This window comes from Haliotis asinina, chromosome 1 (assembly GCF_037392515.1).
Source record: "Haliotis asinina isolate JCU_RB_2024 chromosome 1, JCU_Hal_asi_v2, whole genome shotgun sequence".
In the NCBI taxonomy this organism is placed as follows: Eukaryota; Metazoa; Mollusca; class Gastropoda; order Lepetellida; family Haliotidae; genus Haliotis; species Haliotis asinina.
This window is the reverse complement of record NC_090280.1, coordinates 35,312,149-35,334,937: the sequence shown is the minus strand read 5'-3', so window position 1 is coordinate 35,334,937 and position 22,789 is coordinate 35,312,149. Positions and strand designations below refer to the sequence as shown.

The window sequence follows — 22,789 nt, the reverse complement described above, 5'->3', positions numbered from 1 at the left end:
AATATAATATTGCTAGTATTATCGATTTCAGATTCTCCAGAGGAAAAGTTGGATGAAATAGCTGAACAGAATGTGATGAAGTGTAACACGTATTTATAAACACCTTCAAATTTTTTTTATGCTGATCTACGATTCGGTCAAGCCCACGCGTTTCCGGTTTGAACGAAGCCAGAAAGTGATCGGATCTTTTGGGGAAATATTGACCAAAAATGACATTTTTTCACTTTGGAAATTGTGTAGCCCTTGCTTACATTCCATATGTAATCCTATACAAGTGTTCGGGACTGTAAGTCGATACTGTTGTTTATCGTCTCATCACAGCGATTTAATCGAACTGTTTCTAGCCGGCTCACGCGAAGGGACATAACCAGTTTTGATTCTTCAAAGGCATTTAGAAGTTGGCGTAGCAATACAGGACAATTTTAATGGATAGCATAAACTCAAGAAGTTTATATATGGTCTCTGGTCTCTGCCAGACTCTGGTCTAGTCCATTCAAACCGGCCCCTTCATTACTTTCATTTGAACGTCTCGTAGAATCCAATTTTCAGGCAGTAATACTCATCATTTATCATGTAAGCTGTTTCAAAAATGGAAAAGACAAAACTATAGATGACAACTGCTTGTTTATTGTACGTTATAGCGTTTCTGGGCCATTGTAATTGTATGTTGTGACATACAGTAAACAAGAAGTTGTTATCCATATTATTTGTCTTTTCCTTCAATACCAACTCCTAAATGCCTTTTCAAGAATCTGTTTCAAAGATGTCACTTTAAACTCATGTTTTGAAGAACAAATTTCATTATTCAGTATCTGTACAGGTAATTTCCTGTCATTAGTGTCAAGTAAAATTGTTCATGCCCATGTGAATGTTTCTTTTTGTACGCTGGAATAGAAAAATAGAAAATACATAAATTAGTAGGTTTGTTGAGCCCTGATCAACTGATTTCTGGCTATCTTTTAATAGCTATTATTTAATTTTCATGATAATACTGATGATGTTTGAAAATTATGTTGATGATTGGATGACATGTGAGTTCTTTCAAAAAGTTTTTTCCAGTTTTGTACAGCTTCTTTCTCAGACTGATTTGATAACTGTTCCAAATGGCTAAGTGCCTTCATAACATTGTTTTGGTTGGTGTGATATCCGAGTAGTTAAGGCATCTGCTGCTCACGCCAATGGTTTGATTCCCCTCATGAATTCTATATGTGAAGGCTTTTTCTGGTGTCTGCCATTGTGATATTGCTGGAATATTGTTATAATCAGCATAAATTCTAGTTCACTCACTGTAAACGTTTTATTTCAGGGCAGAGTATAGTGCATTCTGGAAATGTGTGCAAGCTGGTGGAGCTTACATGTTTACCCAGCTGGTGAAAATGCTGATCCTAGCGACTTTCTTCCCAGCATCAGAGGTTCCGATTGGTGGGCTGGATGTTACAGGGGTACGTCATTTACAGAGTTGTAACAATAGGGTATATCCACAATTTTTCCCTGAAATGAATCCCCATTTGATGACACAATTTTAAGTTTTCAGCTGAAAATAGATTTTTCAGTTGCCATTCCAGATTTATTGTGTGTCCCATGGATTACTTTTGTAAAAGTTCATCAAGTTAAAGGTTTGTGCCGATAAAAACACAAATGGCTGAGGCCTAGGGCTGAAAGCATGTCAAATGAAAGGCTGGGGCAGTGGTAGATCTTGCATTTTTTCAGTCTTCTAAATAAATGTAATCCACAGTAGCAGATTGAGACAGGTTGTTTTAATTTTGGGAGGTTAACTTTTAGAAAATGCGCATCTGATATCTAACGTGGTTATGATGAGGATTCAAATCCTTTGTGTAAAATGTATGAAAATGATTGTTTTACCTTTTGCTTATATTGTCCTACTTGATCAGTTAACAATCAATAGATATGGTTATCAAAGATATATTTGTCACTGCACACAATCTTTTTTGAGTAGCCATTGCAAGCATTTTGATTTGTAAGGCCAGATATACCTCTTTAACATTTAGGGTAGGTAGGATTGTTTTTCATTTTGTGTTGAAGTAAAGTACTAACTAATAACATATTTATCAATGTGTAATTGTTTATTCAATGTAACTTGCAGACATCATTTCCACTTTTCTGGCAGAATGGCCATTGTCCAATGGTGCCAAAATAAACCAATGGTGTCTGAAATTTTCTGTTATTCATACTTAAATATAAATAAATAAATAATCTCAGCACCAGAATTCAAGGGTCGGTTGGGTGATCGGAAATACCTTTTTTTAGGCCTAAATGTAAAAATATTGATATATGAATCTAACACTAGGACACTGGACTTACCGTGTTTTTGTTGTTTGGTGGAAAGTTTTTTTGTGGCGGCAGTTCAATTTTCAATTATTTTGCTTCAGGAGTTCCTCAAGTGCACTGTTGACCTGGCGGATCTGGTTGGCATCCATTTTGTTATGTCACGGATTGCGGGCAAGGGTCAGCTGAAGTTCATGATAGCTGGTATGGGATGGGCAACAGCAGAGCTTGTCATGACCAGGTACTGGCCCACTGGGTAGTAGACATCTTAATATAGCTATGAGTCTCGGGAATCAGTGGAACTTTACAAACTAAAAAACTACTCACTCACTTGATCACTCATTACATTGTTGGTTTCAGCCAATCACCATTTTAGGAAGCCCAGTACTGCTGATATGTTGCTCAGTGTAGTGTTAGAGAACACACACACACATGCATACATTACCAGGTATTGGTCAAATGTCATGATATGCTCCAACTGTGTTTTTCCCCAACTCTCAGGTTTGTATGGTATAGGGAATACAGTGCAATCTGTCTAAACTGGCATTCACTGGGACAGAATAAATAATCCAGATTAGACAATGTGCCGGATTGTAGAGCTGATGATAAATGTACAAGTCACCGAAGACCCGGGTTCAATTCCAAAACAAGGGCAGTTAATTCCCAATTTTGGTGTTCCTTGCCAAGCTATTGCACTCATTGTTTTTGCAGGAATGTTGCTAAAAGTGGTGTAAAACCAATGTGATTCACTCACACTCATCATTTGTGTGCAGGTTTCTGCCCCTCTGGGTTGGAGCAAGAGGTGTCGAGTTTGACTGGAAGTATGTACAAATGAGCTTCGACTCCAACGTTAGCCTGGTGGGTATCCTATCACTCTTAAATGTCTTGCATCCAGAACATTTATCTGAAATAAATACGAATTTCTACTCTGTGCATTGAGGAGAGAAATACTTTAGTGTTGCGTTTTTGTGAAATTCTATGAAAGAGTTGTCCTTTGAATCAAGAAATATGAGCATTGAATGTATCCTTTGTCAGTTTTGTATTGAACAGATCTTTCAAAGTTTTCTTTGAGTTTGTTATTATTAGTCCATTGACATCACTGCAAGTCGCAGTGTAAGTGCTCAAAAGAGGTAGTACAGAATTCTGTCCCTTAGCTGTTGCAGGATCTATTGGTCATTGGATTAAGACCTTGATTCTTGGACTGTCAGCACCAGTCTAATGCATGGAGAGTACCTAAATGGTGGTGGTAGAGATTAAGGATGATTTAAATAGAGTCTGTCTGTGCCCATTTACCTAGGCAGCATCCATGAACATGTCACTTCCCAAGAAGTTGTATGCCTTGACGCATGCTTCAAATCAACATAGCAATATCTTGTTCATTTTAACTGTAATGGGTGTGTTTGTTTCAGATCCACCACATCAGTATGGCCATGTTGGTCTGGTTGTATTGCCGTAGTGACCTGCAGAAGTCGTTGGTCCCCATCGTCATGGCGCTGTTGGCTCTTGGCTGTTACAGACCCCTCATTGTAGAGTGAGTACCATGATATAGTGGGTTAGTGTAGCTGTTACAGACCCCTCATTGTAGAGTGAGTACCATGGTATAGTGGGGTAGTGTAGCTGTTACAGGCTCTTCATTGTAGAGTACCATGATATAGTGGGTTAGTGTAGCTGTTACATGTCCCTCATAGTAGAGTGAGTACCATGATATAGTGGGGTAGTGTAGCTGTTACATGTCCCTCATTGTAGAGTGAGTACCATGTCATAGTAGGGTAGTGTAGCTGTTACAGCCCTTTGTAGCAGAGTGAGTACCATGATTTTGTGTTGTAGTGTTACAGTTACAGGTCCCTCATTCTTAATCATCAAATTCCTAAATCCTTCAAATATTTTCTGTGTTTGTGTAAAATGACTGAAAAGGCAATATCCATCACCTTTACGAAATACATATGAACAGTGAAGAAACAGAGTAATTACGAAGACTTTTTTCATCTCTTTCAGAATTCTCATCCATGCTGTTGGGTTTGGATCATGGACATTGCTGATATCTAAAGCTGTTTTCACAGCCTGTGTTGCCATGGTATCGCTCCAGATGTATCTTGGAATTCCATCACAACTCCAGAATTCTTTCTACTGAGCTACATCATTGACAGTTATCTCCCTTGCACTTGCAGTTGCCTCCCTTGAATGATTTTGTGAGCCAGTATGAACAAGACAGCAGCCATGCCCTACTGGGTAAATGTGTCACCAGTCTGTAGCTCAAGAATGTCAGCTAATTTTGATAGTGGAATGAAGGATCTTAGTTAATTTTCAGAATATGTTTTCTCTTGAAACTGAAAATGGATTCTACCTATGTTGAACTGTTATTTTTATTACCCTTTCCCAAAAATATCCTCAGAAATTTCACAAAAGGAAGAATGATTGTATGGATAGATCTTTTCAAGATCTCTCAGTCAGCACCTGCATGGAGGCAGCCATTTTGGACAAATGCAAAAGTGAAATTGGCAGCTGGTAACAGTAAAACTAGGACTGATTCCTCTGTAAAAGTTATTGTTAAAACAAAGGATTAATGGGTTCATCCCTATGAAGTATTGAAGTATTGAAGTATTGCTCCAATATTTAATATTAGAGGTTATACAACCTTACATGGAGGCTTGTAGATAACTTGTTAAGTAGGCTATCATCAGACTTACTGGAAACTGGTTTCCACACCACATACTATGAATGTCCATAGCTTTATGCTGTATTCCTTATAACTGTGTATATATATGACAAAATTGCAAGTGAAGAGAGTGCAAGTTGCAGTATGAGTGAATTGTGTCTATATGGTTGATAATGTTCTACATTTGTGGAAGCAGACATTCGTGGATGGTTTGAGAGAGAATAAAAGTCAGAAAATCATCTATTTATGTCATAAGTCATGCATGAGAAATGTTATGAGAAAAATGTGTTTAGGTTGATTAATATATTCATTTACTGTTAGGCAAGTTTCCTAATGTCAAACATGGAGAGTGTTTTTTTAAACCAGATCTGAACTAATTGTTAGCTATATATAGATTTATTATGCCTTGCAAAAGTAGTATCTTTTCATTAGTCCATGGTGACTAAATAACCTCTATCAAGACTGACTAATGATAGTTTAGTTGTGTGCACTCTTACGTTATACCTCTTCTTGTCACTCTGGTGTCCCAGTTGCTTAGTTATGTACCTGAGTTATGTCCCTTAGGATCTGCTGATCAGATCTGCCTGACTCAGATTCTTGGTATTTCAGTGTCCATGTTTAGGTGTACGACTGGTATGTTATAAGTGTTCCTTGCAGGTTATGCTGACATGGCAAATGTGCAACACCTTTACACTCACTCTGTATTCTATGATACAGGATACATCATGCTTTCATGATTTTTCTGTCTGTGCCAAGATGTTTTGCATCTTCTTGCTGGAATATGGCATTGGGCATTATTTCCAGTGGTGTCTCGTGTTATATGAACTATTGTTACTTGGGCTTACTCGCTCAAATTTGATTGTGCCATACTGAAGGTTTCAACTGGTGGTGAAACTCACTGGCTCTTGTTTCAGATAGTGTGAACCAATTCTGACAGTATGAGGACAAATTAGCAACAACTTGTGCATAGTCCTTTCCAGATGTAGGAAATCTTGATCCCAGTACCTATGAAGATTGTGAAAGGCGGTTATCGGGTGGTCAGGCTCACTGACATTGTTAAGACATGTCATCGATTCGCAGTTGTTCGTTACAGGATTTTCTGGTCCGGATTCAAATATTTACAGCCGGACGACGTACAGCTGGAATATTGCTGAGTGCAGCATAAAGCTAAACTCACTCTTTGAAGCTGGTTACCATGACTACCACTGCACAGTCACTCATGCAGCTTGGGCAGTTAGAGATGTTTCATTGATAAGGGAGGGTTGTGTGCTTGGATGAGGTGTTTTGAAACTGTTTCCACAGATGAAGAAGGGAAAGGGTAGGGGAGATTGAGAAGGGAAAGACACAAAATGTGAGATAGGATCAGTATTTGAAACTCAATTCATTATAGTCAAATATTTCCACTGGAGTCAAAATACGATAAAATACATAAATACCAAACTACCAAACTTCAAACTTCCTGAAGGATGTACCAACTAATACGAAGGTATGAAGGTAGATAACTCGGTAGTTAACCAACCACACCTTATGCTACCTACCCACCATAATATCCACATAGTAAAGTAAAGCTGTGAGACAATAACCAGGTGTATATTGTGTGCATGTGCCCGGAGTGTTTATTATATTTATAGTGGTATCATGAGGATGATTGCATTGTCATTGTGTGCACTGGATTGTCAGACTTGCCCAATTCTGTTCTGTCTCTTTTGGCTCTAAATGCATAAAAATCTATTTAGGGTTTTTGTGTTGTCAGTTAACATATGAATATGAAGGGTCCAGTCATGGTGACGACCCACAGAAAGAAAAATAATCTTGGAGATTGACTATCAGTTGCCAAACAGGCTTGGGCATGTCTAATGGATTATGTATGTATGGTCTGCTCGGCCATGTAGTAAATGTCTTATGTAAACAGACTTGATGTGTTTGTAATTTATTTTTGTTCTGGTTCGATTTACAACTGTTGATGGAAAGTAGTGCTTCTTAATGAAAACTGGAAGCCCATAGATCCTTTCCCTGGATTTGGGATAGTACTGGCCATCAGCAGACATCGTTTGTGGTAAAAGGTGGCTAATGGGATCGACTGTGAGTGAGTGAGATTAGTATTACGCCGCACTCAGCAATATTCGAGTTATATGGCGGCAGTCTGTAAATAATCGAGTCTAGACCAGACAAGCCTCAGCAGCAAGAGGAACTAAAGACGTGTCAGCGAGTCTGACCACTCGATCCCTTTAGTCACCTCTTACAACAAGCACAGTCGCCTTTTGTGGCATGCATGGGTTGATGAAGGCCTATTCTACATGGGACCTCCATGGACAAATGGGAATAAAGAAAATTTGACGAAAAGAAATTGAAGATAAAGGGTGTTGAAACCAATTCAGTTTCTTCAGTTGCAATTACTGAGCGCAGTAAAATGATATTTTTGTAACTGAATCTGGTACTACCAACATTTGCAACAGTATTGACAATAAGCTTGAAAAAAACCCATTGTACTGAAAACAAACATGGCATTAGGACCTCATAAAATCCCTGAACAAAGCTAGTTCGTCAGTGTGGCATAGGTTAACTGACGCAATACTCGCCTTCAGCAGTCCCTTAAAACCTGAACGCAGCCACCCATCATCTACCCTCTGCCACCAATGAAGCTTAACTACACCCGAGTTTTCACCTGTGAGACGTGTACAAAACCACGTGAAATATTGATGACACTATCAACTATGTTATCGAGGCTGACCTACTCATATGAGTGGCTCTGGCTGCTGAAGGGCAGTTTGAACCCGGAATTTCCAGGGCCAACAAACAACTCTTGTGCTTTATATTGTAATCAATCAGCCACATTATCAGATAATGATGTCGCTATACCAACTATGCCATCGAGTCTGGCGTTCAGTTATTTTCATATCACTGTGGCTGCTGTGGAACCTGATTCCCACGACAATGAAATAATCAGAATGAAAAATTCAGTTCACTGGTTTATTTGAATCATGTACCTTTCTTCCATATCACATCACCTGGCCATTCCCTAGATCTGTTCAGGGGAAGCATATGTTCTTTAATCGGATGTACCGGTGCCATTTTATGTTTGGTGAGGTATTCAATGATATACTTAGCTTCTGGTTTGTTCTGGTGTGTGTTCCATTCCATCAGTATATACCTGACGTCGACCTTGGAGAAGAATGTGTCCGCACCGAGAAGAACTTCATCCTCATGTCCTTCAACATCTATTTTGATTGCTACTTTGTGGAAATGAAACACCTCCAGTAAATCATCCAGCAACATGGTCCGCGCTGTCTCCTCGCTGTCTGATGTTACAGGTTTCACGTATGTACCACCGACGTTCCTGGCGTAGCTCCCAAAGGCGACCTTGCCCCTTGTGTTAGATACAGCGTTGTGGACGATGTAGGCGTTTGTGTAATTGCCGTCACGGACTGAGTGACAGAGTTTCTTCACGTTCTTCAGTAAAGGTTCGACCAGTACTACCTTTCTCCCCATCTTAGCTATAGTTAGACCATATACGCCGATGTTTCCGCCGATGTCGACCAGTACAAGTTCGTCATCTTGTTTGAAGAAGTTATAGAATTGTGTCACCAAGTCCCCTTCCCACACCTCCCCCTTTATGATTGTTGCAGACACCCACATATCCTCCGTCGTTGGGTGAACGTAGATTGGTGTGTCTCCCGCTGGCGAGTGTAAAACTGTTTTCACGAAATTGGTATCGCCCTTGCACGCGCCGTCGTCAGGTGCCCAGGACGTATTTGATCTTGAAATAACACTTGCATTTCTCAGGGATGTCTCAAGGAGGAAGAATTTGTCTTGTGGGAGTCGGCTTGTATATGCGTGATCTTCATTTGGAACACCCCTATGACCTAGGTTTGAAACATTTCCACGACCTTCGCTTGAAACACCTCGACCTAAAGGTGCCGGAAAAAGAAGTCCGTTGCTAGGAAACTTATGCGTTTCTTTGTCAGACATTACGTCACCAAAGTCTTGATGATAGTGCCGAGTATAGCGCATGACTGCGAATAACATGGCTATAGTTATCAAAGACGGCCATAGCCGTTTTCGTTTACAACCAAACATTTCCACCGTATGAAAACAACATCGAGTTCAAGCGACGACTTCTGATTGACTTGTTGGTCAAGCAAGTCTAAATGTTTGTCATATGTTATGGCACGACCAAATTCACTGTCAAAACTCAAGCAGAAACCCTGCAGATGGCGATGTCGAGGTTACAGGTGTGGCTGTTGAAATACGCAGTGATGAGAAATAGACTGTTTACAACTGCTATAAACCCACAGTGTGAATACAGTGCTCTTCCTGGTTTATCTAACAGAGATGACCAATGCTCATCCAAAGTTTCACATCAAACCACTTCATCTCCCATTCCGCCCAGCGATCCTGGTCGCACGTAAATTATATCTGAAAACCATAGGTTGCAAAAGCGACGTCACTTCATAACATGTATCTGTGCAGTCTAGAGTGTAACATGACAGAGTTTATATTGAGCCATTGAATGCATTCGGTGGATGATTTTCAGTAAACAATACTTACAAGATAGACCTGTTGCGTGACTACACCCGGGCGTTATCGACTGTCAACAAAGCCGGCAATTGTGTGTTGAAGGATTTGTCTTGGGCGTGTGCTTCGGTATGTGTCGGCAATGAGATTAATTCTCTTAAAATACAGATGTTGCGCCAAATCGTGAAAATGCAACCGACAAGTAAATGATAGCTGGGCGGCTCATATGCAAATGAGGTTTCAAACTGAATGTGTGTCGTTGCTGACCAAGCCAATGTGTACTCAACTCCCGGTGTGCAGGGGCTTACCCTTTAGTCTTGAAATCGATACCACCCCAGGCAGTTCGCTAATCTGTACACAACTTATTACATGCGATTGAGATCATACCCGATCCCGTCAGTCGCATCATACAAGCACAGTCGTATTTTATGGCAAGCACAGGACGCTGGAGACCTGTTATACCCCGAATATTCATGGGTCGAATATATGAGCAAAGTATCAAAGATTTAACGAAAGAAACAGTCATTCCCTGTCTATTCTGAAAGCGGCATACCTTTTCGATTATTCGATAAGGATGATATTTCAAGTCGACGACGTTGGCAGGCTACAGTAGTGACCGTGGCCTTTTTATAGCTCAGGGGCAGGTAATCTGAGTTCAATTTTTGGTTGGAGTGGTTTCCCCTTTGTATGTGTGACTAGAAGTAAAGGGTAATTGTCGGTTATTTTCCAATCAATATAGAGCATAGGGTTAGGACGGGTAGGAAAAAATGGAATCAAGTTCCGGATATACTTACCCGAATCGGAATCGAGAACACGGAAATATAAGGAATACAGCACTTCTGTCAACTTTTTGAATATTCAATCACAATACAGAAGGGATTGCAATATGACATTGAAACTGGTCTATGCTATTTAAGTTATCCTGTTAACTAATGTAAACAGTAACACCAATATTTACATTCCTCTTTAAAACACAGAACTGTTCCTTCACGTTGTTACTGTAACTTGACTGCTCACTCGCAGTATAGTCTCGCATTCGCTGGTCTGTAGTATTAGATGTACAGCCATGTAATTGCAGTCTCTTTAAAAGTGAATGTATTCTGCTTTGACGCAAAGTATAGGCTGCGTGTCATAAAACTGAAATAAAATAGAAAATTTCTATTATGTACTGATTATTATTACTTATTATCATGACTGATTATTACCAATCATCCTGTGAAATCTGTGCATTGAACCACTTGTGTATTTGACCTAGGTGTTGTGTTGTGTTGTGTTGTGTTGTGCTGTGTTGTGTTGTGTTGTGCTGTGCTGTGCTGTGTTGTGTTGTGTTGTGTTGTGTTGTGCGTGGGTTGTGTTGTGTTGTGTTGTGTTGTGTTGTGCGTGTGTTGTGTTGTGTTGTGTTGTGTTGTGCTGTGCTGTGTTGTGTTGTGCTGTGCTGTGCTGTGTTGTGTTGTGCTGTGCTGTGCTGTGCTGTGCTGTGCTGTGTTGTGTTGTGTTGTGCTGTGTTGTGTTGTGTTGTGTTGTGTTGTGTTGTGCGTGGGTTGTTGGTATAATCATACCTCTTGCCTAGCGACTTAATTCCCCAAACTCGTGATTTAACAGCACACTACACAGAACACATGAACATGAGTTCAGTCTAGACCCGATGTATTATAACTCATCGGAAATGACTGAGTACCAGTTATTACAGCGAAGATATTCAAACTCGATGTCACCAAAGATGTCATCAACCATGACGACGGGGTCATAGTCACATACCACATCTGCAAACTCATCTGGTGTGGTAACTTTGTACACAGGCCTCCCGATGTTCAAGAGTTCTCTTAACACTGAATACTTGAACATCAGTTTTGAAAATCTAGACCCGATGTATTATAGCTCAGTGTTTATCGAACTGAACATATTTTATATAATGTCATGAAGACATCTTAGAGACACCTTCCAAAAAGTTATTGTTACGTGTTGGTATTCGAGAGTAAGTTTTTGAAAGAACAAGCTGTAAAATCAACAAACAATTCCTCTTGGCACAGACAATGAATTGCGTACCCTGTATTTAATCATGAAAGAATACAGAGTACGTAAATAATGCTACATTTGCCGTGCCACTTTAACGCGGAAGGAATGATTATATCATACAGGTCGCACAAGTCATCACTGGTACGGAAATACCGACGATCGGGGGGACAGCTGATGTTATTAGTTGATCATTGCATCCAAGGGACGCAACTCACGTAGGCGTGGCACCTTAAGCATCTGGGTCTCCAAAGCTGACGAGTCTAAGAATAAGTTCATGGCAGAAAAATTGCTCACAACTTTGTTAGCTAGTCTTGATAGAGATTATTAGAGAGTCTAATGGAAACTAATGGAAACACACTGCTTTTTGCATTCTAAAACTATTACTGACTAATAACTGCTTCTGGTATAGAATACTCCCCATGTTTGATGAAAGGAGTGAGTGAGTGAGTTGAGTTTTACGTCGCACTCAGCAATATTCCAGCTGTATGGCGGCGGTCTGTAAACAATCGAGTCTGGACCCAACAATCCAGTGATCAACAACGTGAGCATCGATCTGCACAGTTGGGAACCGACGACCTGTGTCAACTAAGTCAGCGAGTGACCACCCAATCCGTTTGTCGCCTCTTACAACTTGATAATAGGAAACTTATAGTAGTAATAGTAGCCCTTACAGGTCCCTCGTTGTAGGGTGAATACCATGTTACAGGAGCTAAGAGTAGCCCTTACAGGTCACTCTTTGTAGAGTGAGGACCATGTTGGAATAGCTAAGTGTAGCCCTTGCAGGTCCCTCAATGTAGAGTGAGAACCATGTTGGAATAGCTAAGTGTAGCCCTTGCAGGTCCCTCAATGTAGAGTGAGCAGCATGTGAAAGTAGGTGTAGCGCTTACAGGTCCCTCATTGTAGAGTTAGTATCACGATATGGTTACACACGCACGCAAGCACGCATGCGAGCACACGCACGCACGCACGCACACACGCACACACACACACACACACACACACACACACGCGCACACACACACACTGGACTGTCGGGCCTTCAGGAAAAGAGAGTGATGAGACACCTCGCTGGTTCCAACTGTCAAATCACATCACAAGTTGACAACCGTCGAGCACCAGCCATGCAGAGCAGGTACTCCCTTCTTGTTAAGTATATTAACATCAGCCCCTTCACATATAAGCTCTTCCAGGATCATCTTCAGCTGATCCGTGTACATCTCAGCCTCTGTAATATTGCCATCAGGTGTAATGACATCAGTGTCTTCCTCTACTCTGCATAGTGTGTGGAGCGGTGTGTTGCCCTCAACATCCTGTTTGTTCATATCAGCACCGTGGCCAATCAGAAACATATATGACCGACGCTGCATTGTAAAATTGTGTGAGAAGATCCTGAGAACTTTATGAAGACAGGTCTGACCTGAAGAATCGGCTGCTTTGACATCAGCCCCTTGTTCAACCATTAGCTGAATCATGGCTGACGGGTCGTTCAGTGTAAATGACTTTTTGCTGATTTCAAGGAGGGGTGTGGACCCATCCTTACTCTTTGAATTAATATTAGCACCCTGTTCAATAAGTTTCCTGAACACTTTCAAATTGGAAGGGTGAATGTAGTGAAGAGGTGTCTTGTGGACTTGGTCCTTCCTGTTGACATCAGCCCCAGCTTCCAGAAGAATATCGACTGTTTCACATGTAAGTGAATCCTGCCTGAATACAGGATATTGTTTGTCTTGGTCGGCAGAGTTCCCAGCAGCAAGATGTAGTGGAGTTTGACCTTCTCCGTCGCGAGAGTTAACACTAGCTCCGTTTTTGAGAAGACATTTGACATTCTCTGGCAAATGCCAGAAACAAGCCTCGTGAATTGGACAAGTGCTTTTTGCACCATATCTACCTCCATAAGCATGTACACTTGCCCCTTTGTCTAACAGGTGCGTGATTATTTCTGCATCGCTGTACCCACAAGCTACATGGAGAGGTGTGTATCCATTCTCTGCAGCAGCGTTGACATCAGCTTCTCTGTCACACAGAAACTTCACCGCGTCGATGTGATTGCCTTTGCAGGCTGAATGGAGTGGGGTGAAGCCATCCTTATTCTTATCAAGTACTGAAAACCCAAGTTTCGACAGACATTTAATAACTGTCATATCCCCTCCCTGACATGCTGAGTGGAAGGCTGAGTTTCCAAAATGATCCTCTTTCAAGAATTCTAAAGCAGCTCCATTTTCAAGGAACAAGCGTACAGTGTCTAGATTTGAATGTTTACAAGCAAGTCTGAATATCAGTGCGTCAGGTTTGGCCCCTTTGTTCACCAATAGCCTTGCTATATCCTGCTGATTATTCTTACACGAATACAAAAGAGGCGTACCACCCATGACGTCTCTACAATCAAGAGCATCTATTCTGTCAACAATGTCTTTCACTACAGATGTAAGACCATTCTCACACATGTAATGAAGCACGGTTTTACCATGAATGTCAGCCGCATTCACATTTGGGTTCAGTAACATAATCTGTTGTACAAAGTGTTCGTCTTTGCTTTGTGCAGCAATCATGATGGGTGTACAGTATAACAAACTCTCTCCTCGAAGAGGTTTAATGTCTCCTCGTGAATCAATATCTATTTCAAAATGTTCAGTGAGATAGTTCAAAACATCCACTGCAACAAACCAGCATGCACCAAACAATACCTCGACAGTCTGACGCGTGTCAAATTCAGTTTGTTGGTCCAGAAGTTTGGCTAACATATGCGATGAGTTGCTGCTTGATATCAGGAACAAAAAGGAGTATCCCCATGTGTCATCTCTTAAAGAAAAGAGATCTATGTTGGATCGTTTTAGATATTCCATGAAAGTTTCAACAAACTGTAAAATTTTACAAGCTGTGTGAGAAAGAACAAGATACAAATGTCCCAAGCCAATTTCGTCTGTAAATCGTTTGGCAAGGTCGGGAGCATAGGCAAATGCAACAGATATAGTTTGGGTTGATTTTGAAGATGTTTCGTGCAGAAATGATTTGTTTGAGACACTGAGACGCAGTCTTTGGTGAATGAAGGATAGACTACAATGTTCAATGACGAAAACCGGATCCTCCATGCAGAGAAGAGATGCGACACTGTCATATATGGATGCATGATCAAACATGAAATAGTCCTCCTCCTCGTACAGATAGGATCCAACCAGATCATATGCAGCCCTGAGAATGTTCTCGCTTTTATCCAATTTGCTCAGTGTCCTGAAATAGACAAGTCCATCACCCTTGATCATTTCCTTAAAAAGGCATAATTTAAAATCATCTAACATCAACTTCTTTATTGTTTGATTTAAAAATTTAAGTGGAGTCCTGAAGAATTCTTCCAAGGGTATACTACTGTCTTCCTTGAACATAGTTACAAATAGTTTGCACATGTGTGGGAAGCCATGTGGACATGTTAGTTGGCATATTTGTTGGATTCTGCTTTTGTCGATGTTGGCACCACTTCTCATAACAATAATATTCCAAATATCTACCTTTTCTTGAACATCTCTGTCACTGCCAATGCTTACAACAAATTGGGAATCAGTGAAGAAGGTAGACCATCTGTCCATATGACGTAATGATGAGTGTATAACGTTGTCCCGCCCTACAAATATCACTGTTGGTTTACTGTTTGATTCGTGATCCTCAGCATCTTCCTGGTCTTCTTCAACACTTAAGACATCGGAAATTACTGAGTACCAGTTATTCCAGCGAAGATATTCAAACTCGATGTCACCAAATATGTCATCAACCATGATGACAGGGTTATAGTCACATACCACATCTGCAAACTCATCTGGTGTGGTAACTTTGTACACAGGCCTCCCAATGTTCAAGAGTTCTCCTAACACCATGTAGGCTGTTGTTGTCTTTCCTTCACCCGCTGGACCGGAAATCGTCACCCAGGTTGTGCCAGAGTTGATTTTGCCCAAGACGGACTCCAGCCCCTTTGTCTTTGCCTTCCCTTTGGTCAAATGAGCTATCTGACGAAGTGTTCGATCTGGAAACAAAGTTAAAGACGGGACAATTCCATTGTACAGAAACAGTGAAGCTTATTTATGTAACATATACAATATTTCTACGGAAAGATCAAAATGGCATTGCGATATGGTAATCGAAGTGCAATCTTATGCATTGGGTCAGTTTGCTTCACTTGAGTTTTTGAATATAGATGTGATGTGTTTTCTGTTACATAGCCACGTGAACAAAAACGCTTATTTTCAGTGCCCCTTATTCTTATGATTTTGGCACCAAATGTACCCTTTACTGAAAATGGAATCTGGTTTTGGATACAATTCAAATTCTTTTACACTGTCGTTTTAGTTTTATATTTCCTCTAAACAAATTGATATTATTATGCTATTATTTCAATGGCTTCCGATATTATTATCATCAAATGTTAAGTGGCATCACCCGTAACTGACATAAACAATATTTTCAACTATAGCAAGATAATGGGTTGGACACAATTTGAAGTCATCCGTATTTTCAAATACATTTCAGGCAAGAGGTTTTGTGTTTGGGAGACCTACAACTGAATTGCGAACTTTGTTCTCTGTACCTGTCTATTTTCAAATGTGAAAACGCACCTGTCAGTGTATGTTGGATGGCATTGTCGATAGTCGATATAGATTATAGAAATCAAGGACAGTTAAATGAATATCAAATGCAAAATGACTAACAAAAATCTGAAAGAAATCAACACATTTCACATCAGTGATGAAAGGTGACATGTGCCTTGGATTAACAAAACGCCGTCCTGCTAACACTTTAGCAGCAGGTAATGAATAAAAACCTAACTTTGTGCAATTTCTGAATAAATTGAAATATTATCTTCCTTACAGTAGTTCATGTGTGATATTATTGATTGCACAATTTTCATATTGATAATCATTAATAATAACTTCCATCGACGATATTTCCGATTATCGATCTTTTTGAGCCAGCGTTAGTACCATGCCACTCAGCTAGACGTGTTCGAAGCTGTGTGACGAGACGCAACCTACCTTGAATTCTCTTCGCCTTGTCGTTGACTGCAAAAGGAAAATACGTCAACATAAATAATGCATATATACACTATCGCCTAATGAAAATATAAAGATATGAAGTCATTTACAACAATGCGTACATGATACAAGCAGTGCTGAATATTTAAAAAGCTATTATTACGGAGGTTTATACATATAGTATAAATAAAATGCATCAAAGCAATTATGTAGCCAAGGTTTTGTAATTATAGGAGAGCAGCAGGATTTATGGTCCCATGTTGCCTGTATTGCAGACCGAGAGCCTATCAAGCAAAAGATGGTGTCATGCTGTGCATGGCTACCAATGGCAGCAATTACAAGTCGGCACAGACTTGATAGGTCTGCAATGTGATGTCCAACTGTGCCTGATGCGTGTTTTGACGTTGACGTACACAAATTCATCCCGGGTTTAGATCGAGTGATCGGGAATGCAATATGAAGACAATGACGTACGAATTAGCAAAGTAGTGGACCGTGAAGTGTGCTGTGAAGTAGCAGTGTCATACGGGCAAAACTGCCTCTGTTGGTCCATATTCAGTAATGTGACGTGCAAAGACTTCGTTGATGTACCGATTTCCCCTGAGCCACTACTAAATCAGATCTTTCGTCCGCTGGATATCGCACCCCACACTATAACCTTCTCCGTCGAATCTGTCGCACTGCAGTTAGGGGCAAAACGATAATATCGACGGTGAACACAGAATTGTGATTCATCAGAAGACGCAAAGGTGAGATCCCATTCATCATAAGTCTTCAATGTAAATATCTGAACACGGTACTAACAGTCGACAGCAATACCATTGCATTGTGACGACATATTATTGTGACATCATGTTATTGATTGCACAGTACAAGTTGTTCACTGTCACAGGGTGGACAGGAGCTGATGTACCCTCGATGTTTATGTTTAGGGAACATAACATTTTTTTCCTGGATTCCTGGAGGTATTTATCTTAGTAAAGTCACAGCTCTGTAATACCCATTCTTAATACTCACACGGACTACATTTGAATGTTTTGTCAAAATTTATTTATTGCAAAGCGAGGAAAATCTTTTGTGGTCATCGCTAGATTTTGAAGACGACACAAAATAAACAGGTTTAGAATTATCTCCCTTCTATCGATTTGCATTTGCCAAAATATCGGTAATTTACGTGCATCATGCGTGATTCAGTGTAATTCCAGATAACGAAGTACAACCAGGAAGTATCGAATGTGTTACCATTTGCAGCGGGGTACAATGTAACTCGCTTGTAAGTATGGTACATTGAAAGTAATAGAAGACCGCTTAGCCAGTCAGAAAACGACATTTACGTGTGAGGTAAGATGAAATATACTGTTGTTCTCACACAACCAATATTTCCTGTGGAACACAGTTTGGGATGATAAATAGGTCAATGAACCCCCGTGTCCATGTAACAGCCAAAGTCTCATAGAAGTCGGTGCTTGTTTGACTTACCGTATATGTTGCCCCTTCCTACAATGTTAGAGTGCACGGCGTGGCCTCCGGACATGCCAATCGTATTGTTGATGGACATGTTGGCTGGTGGTTAGCTGTATAACGGGTTTCCCAGGCACTCCTTATATTGACCGGTTTACCTGTACAGAAAACGTGAACTAACACACTGTCTTTTTCATTATCGATCGGGTGAAGGATTACGGAAACATATTACTAGAAATGAATTCAGCGGAATGCACCTCTTCTCATGTGTGATACAAAATGAATGGTTGTATGTGCTTTAAGTATTGACTGAACAACTGTACAGCAAGAATCTTCTTGTGATACCCTCCTACAAACTACAATCATTCGGACACCGCAGTTTCTCCTACACAGCACCAGTCCTCTGGAATGCTCTTCCGTGTGACATCAAAGACTCTGACAGTTTTGATAGTTTTAAAGCAAAACTGAAAACCCACCTTTTCTCAGTATTCTTCACATAATTTCACTCATCCTCATCTTTGCACATAATTTTATTCATTTTCTGTAGCGCTTTGAGCATACCTAAGGGCGTGGAAAAGGCGCATTATAAATGTGCATTATTATTATCATTATTAAGAAAATCCACCCGTCTCCCTCTCCCCCACCCCCCACCCCACCCCAAACCCTTCAAATGTTTCATTATATGTCAATGTTGTTTTCGTGGATATATAGGATAAACAGAGTGCGGGGCCCTAAACAACAAATAAAAGACTCAGACAATCAGTATGTGTGAAGCCCATTTCTGGTGTCCCCAACCGTGATATTGCTGGAATATTGCTATAAACGGCGTAAAAGTAAATTATTCGCTCATTCAATCACCATCTGTTTCGACGAGGTACCTCAAGTTCCAGCTGTTAGACATACACAGCTCGCAGATACTATCAGCGAACACCGCCATCTTGTATCCTTTGTACGCTGCCCTGTGTGATTCGTCTCTTTCTCGGATACCACTCAGTGTATTCCGACCATCCTATACACGTGACCTACATTTCCTGAGCGGATCGCTAAAAGAGAAATCCAACGCGTTATAATTTTTTCAACCCCACTGAGGACACCTCCCCTCATCAAAGAGTCAAATCGGTCACTCATGGGTGACTGTCCATTTCCTTATCACTTCGTGGAAACTAGCTAACAGTTCGTCTTTAAAGCCAGAAACATGGCGTCGTGACAGTCTTTGAAAGTATTACTAAGCTAGAGTGCGCAACTGTTTACATGCTTTTATTCAATTTACGTATAGTCGGTAAAGAAATACCACAACTCACCCACCATTCGCATCCAGAAGGGGAAACCGTCTGTTCGCTAAGCGTGAAGTTTCACAGGAAGGCTGGGTCTCTGCAGTATGTAGTTGGATCATGCGGGTAATCGCGACATACAGAGTATTTATAGGTTGCCTGGTGGAGAGAGTGCTGTCTATAGTATGCTTTACATGTGATATGTCAATGTGTGTATACGGCGAGTGAGTTGGTCGGTCGGTCGGTAGGTGAGTGTGTGAGTGAGTAGGTGGGCAGGGGTGTGTCTAAGTGAGTAATTGAGTAAGTGAGTGAGGGAGTCAATCAGTCACTCATTCAATTTGGCAGCGGGGGAATGTTGAGAATCCAATCCGAGTCTTCGGCGTAACGAAGGATTTAATCACTCGGCGATACCACCGCCCAATAATACACATACAATCACAATGTTTGCACCATTTTCCTGAATACAAAAGTATGATGGATATGCATGGCAAGTGCTATTCCATGGATAATTAGTGCTCACCAACAAAGTAAATTTACACGTACTGGCATGTGTATTGTAATATTCTATCATATATCTGTCCTTAAATAGTGGTAGTAAGGACATGCCAGCAAATAAAAACAAAACAAAGAAACAAACAAAACAACAAAGAAACAAAAAGAAGAAAAACCCATCAACAACAAAACAGATCAAAAACTGCCTCAAAAGACACCGATAGAACAACAACATTCTTTACCAAATCTGATTTTACGTTAGTATGACACAAGCACGTCTTTATCCAAACGAGAACGCGCCACATGGTAATGGCTTCCTGAGAACGCAGGTCTTTCCCCACTGTACTTGATAGCATGATGACATCAGCAGCATTAAATAACAAAAATACCTTAATAATTTCTGGAGGCAATCAAATACTATCGACCTGTGCAAGTTTGATACTCACTGTCGGTAATTTATTTGAAATGAAAATGAACGAAAATGGGCATAGTAAACAGCCTTAGCGTACGTCGATATTTCAATCAAATGTTGATGGCATAACACTATCATTATGCACACATGTTTTCACATGCGTTATTGTCTATATTGCAAAACAGTTTTCCCATTTTGCAGCTCAAGGCGTGCTGCGTAAGTAGTTTCCATAATTTCGAATGCTTTGGCCAAACCTGATGGTGTACAATTCTTTGCACCGGCTGCCATTTTTTCAATGCTCACAAACGTTTGAATTCCAGTCGATGTTTTCATTCCTGCATATTGTTAAGGCTGGCACCGACAAGAAAGAGCATAATGGCACAGATACACGTGACGAGTGTAAGTGAACCCATGTTCAGTCGAGCTGTATGTGACTGAACATCAAGAGTTGAGCTCCTTATGACATGGACATGGTGCATGGTAAAGGCTCCCTGTCAAGCAATGTGGGGTCATTATCAAGTTACAGTGGCAAGCTCATTTCTGACAACATGCGAGCGTTTGATGATAAATCTATTCAGTTTAGTTCTTAAGTAGTGTAACGTAGCTGTTACACCCCGCTCATGATACAGTGAGTACTTGTGTTATGGTGGAGTAGTGTAGCTTTTACAAGTCTATAGTAGAGTGATCAACATGTTATAGTGCGGTAGTGTAGATGTTGCATGTCCCTCATTGTAGATTGAGTACCATGTTATGGTGAGGTAGTGTAGATGTTACTTGTCCCTCATTGTAGAGTGAGTACCCTGTTATAGTAGGGTAATGTAGATGTTACATGTCCCTCATTGTAGATTGAGTACCATGTTATGGTGAGGTAGTGTAGATGTTACATGTCCCTCATTGTAGAGTGAGTACCAAGGTATAGTGAGGTAGTGTAGATGTTACATGTCCCTCATTGTAGAGTGAGTACCATGTTATAGTGAGGTAGTGTAGATGTTACATGTCCCTCATTGTAGAGTGAGTACCATGTTATAGTGAGGTAGTGTAGATGTTACATGTCCCTCAATGTAGAGTGAGTGTCGTGTTGTAGTAGGGTAGTGTAGTGTAGATGTTACATGTCCCTCATTGTAGAGTGAGTGCCATGTTTTAGTGGGGTAGTGTAGATGTTGCATGTCCCTCATTGTAGATTGAGTACCATGTTATGGTGAGGCAGTGTAGATGTTACTTGTCCCTCATTGTAGAGTGAGTACCCTGTTATAGTAGTGTAGTGTAGATGTTACATGTTCCTCATTGTAGAGTGAGTACCATGTTATAGTGAGGTAGTGTAGATGTTACATGTCCCTCATTGTAGAGTGAGTACCATGTTATAGTGAGGTAGTGTAGATGTTACATGTCCCTCATTGTAGAGTGAGTTATAGTGGGGTAGTGTAGATGTTACATGTCCCTCATTGTAGAGTGAGTACCCTGTTATAGTAGGGTAGTGTAGATGTTGCATGTCCCTCATTGTAGAGTGAGTACCTTGTTATAGTGGGGTAGTGTAGATGTTGCATGTCTCTCATTGTAGAGTGAGTACCATGTTATAGTGAGGTAGTGTAGATGTTACATGTCCCTCATTGTAGAGTGAGTACCTTGTTATAGTGCGGTAGTGTAGATGTTGCATGCCCCTCATTGTAGAGTGAGGACCATGTTATAGTGGGGTAGTGTAGATGTTACGTGTCCCTCATTATAGAGTGAGTACCATGTTATAGTGGGGTAGTGAAGCTGTTACAAGCCCCTCATTGTAGAGTGAATAGCTTGTTATAGTGGGGTAGTGAAGCTGTTACAAGCCCCTCATTGTAGACTGAGTACCATGTTATAGTGGGGTAGTGAAGCTGTTACAGGCCCCTCATTGTAGACTGAGTACCATGTTGTAGTGGGGTAGTGAAGCTGTTACAAGCCCCTCATTGTAGAGTGAATAGCTTGTTATAGTGGGGTAGTGAAGCTGTTACAAGCCCCTCATTGTAGACTGAGTACCATGTTATAGTGGGGTAGTGAAGCTGTTACAGGCCCCTCATTGTAGACTGAGTACCTTGTTATAGTGGGGTAGTGAAGCTGTTACAAGCCCCTCATTATAGAGTGAGTACCATGTTATAGTGGAGTAGTGAAGCTGTTACAAGCCCCTCATTATAGAGTGAGTACCATGTTATAGTGGTTTAGTGAAGCTGTTAGAAGCCCCTCATTATAGAGTGAGTACCTTGTTATAGTGGGGTAGTGAAGCTGTTACAAGCCCCTCATTATAGAGTGAGTACCATGTTATAGTCGGGTAGTGAAGCTGTTACAAGCCCCTCATTATAGAGTGAGTACCATGTTATAGTGGGGTAGTGAAGCTGTTACAAGCCCCTCATTATAGAGTGAGTAGTTTGTTGTAATGGGGTAGTAACCCCTGCACGCCCCTACTGTGACACGGTACTCATTCTACATACAGGGAGGGTGAACACATCGAGACAGAAAACATGCAGAGTGATAACAGTGACATAACCCACGTGTTTGGTAAGTCTATCCTAATTCCAATGCAGATCCGGGTTAGAACTGATCTTCAGTAACAGGCAACAAAAGGGATCGGGTAGTCAGATTCGCTGACCTGGTTCTCCCTAGACATTTATATTTGGGGGTCAGGTTGACTCTTCAA

The 22,789-nt window shown here is 40.8% G+C and overlaps 3 protein-coding genes across 4 annotated transcripts; 1 reads left to right on the top strand and 2 right to left on the bottom strand.

Annotated features, from left to right (window-relative positions):
- The first annotated feature begins 118 nt into the window (after positions 1-118).
- LOC137290852 (BOS complex subunit TMEM147-like) lies at positions 119-6,856 on the top strand. Its single transcript, XM_067822008.1, has 6 exons — positions 119-286; positions 1,307-1,442; positions 2,391-2,527; positions 3,060-3,144; positions 3,696-3,817; positions 4,282-6,856. The coding sequence occupies exons 1-6, from the start codon at positions 210-212 to the stop codon at positions 4,415-4,417; spliced, it is 693 nt and encodes a 230-aa protein (XP_067678109.1). The 5' UTR covers positions 119-209; the 3' UTR covers positions 4,418-6,856.
- A 1,065-nt stretch (positions 6,857-7,921) lies between these two features.
- On the bottom strand, positions 7,922-9,019 carry LOC137272136 (uncharacterized). The gene has a single exon (XM_067804493.1). It carries the CDS (start codon positions 9,017-9,019, stop codon positions 7,922-7,924), a length of 1,098 nt encoding a protein of 365 aa, XP_067660594.1.
- Positions 9,020-11,559: 2,540 nt separating this feature from the next.
- LOC137290729 (uncharacterized) lies at positions 11,560-18,110 on the bottom strand. 2 transcript variants are annotated; one of them, XM_067821848.1, is made up of 4 exons: positions 17,971-18,110; positions 16,492-16,518; positions 14,977-15,485; positions 13,588-14,701 (listed from the first exon to the last, which is right to left on the bottom strand). In XM_067821848.1, exons 1-4 carry the CDS (start codon positions 18,047-18,049, stop codon positions 14,681-14,683), a joined length of 636 nt encoding a protein of 211 aa, XP_067677949.1. In that variant the 5' UTR covers positions 18,050-18,110; the 3' UTR covers positions 13,588-14,680. The 2 variants fall into 2 exon arrangements, with proteins under 2 accessions (XP_067677941.1, XP_067677949.1); XM_067821840.1 differs by having other exon boundaries at positions 11,560-15,485; positions 17,971-18,063.
- Positions 18,111-22,789: the final 4,679 nt, after the last annotated feature.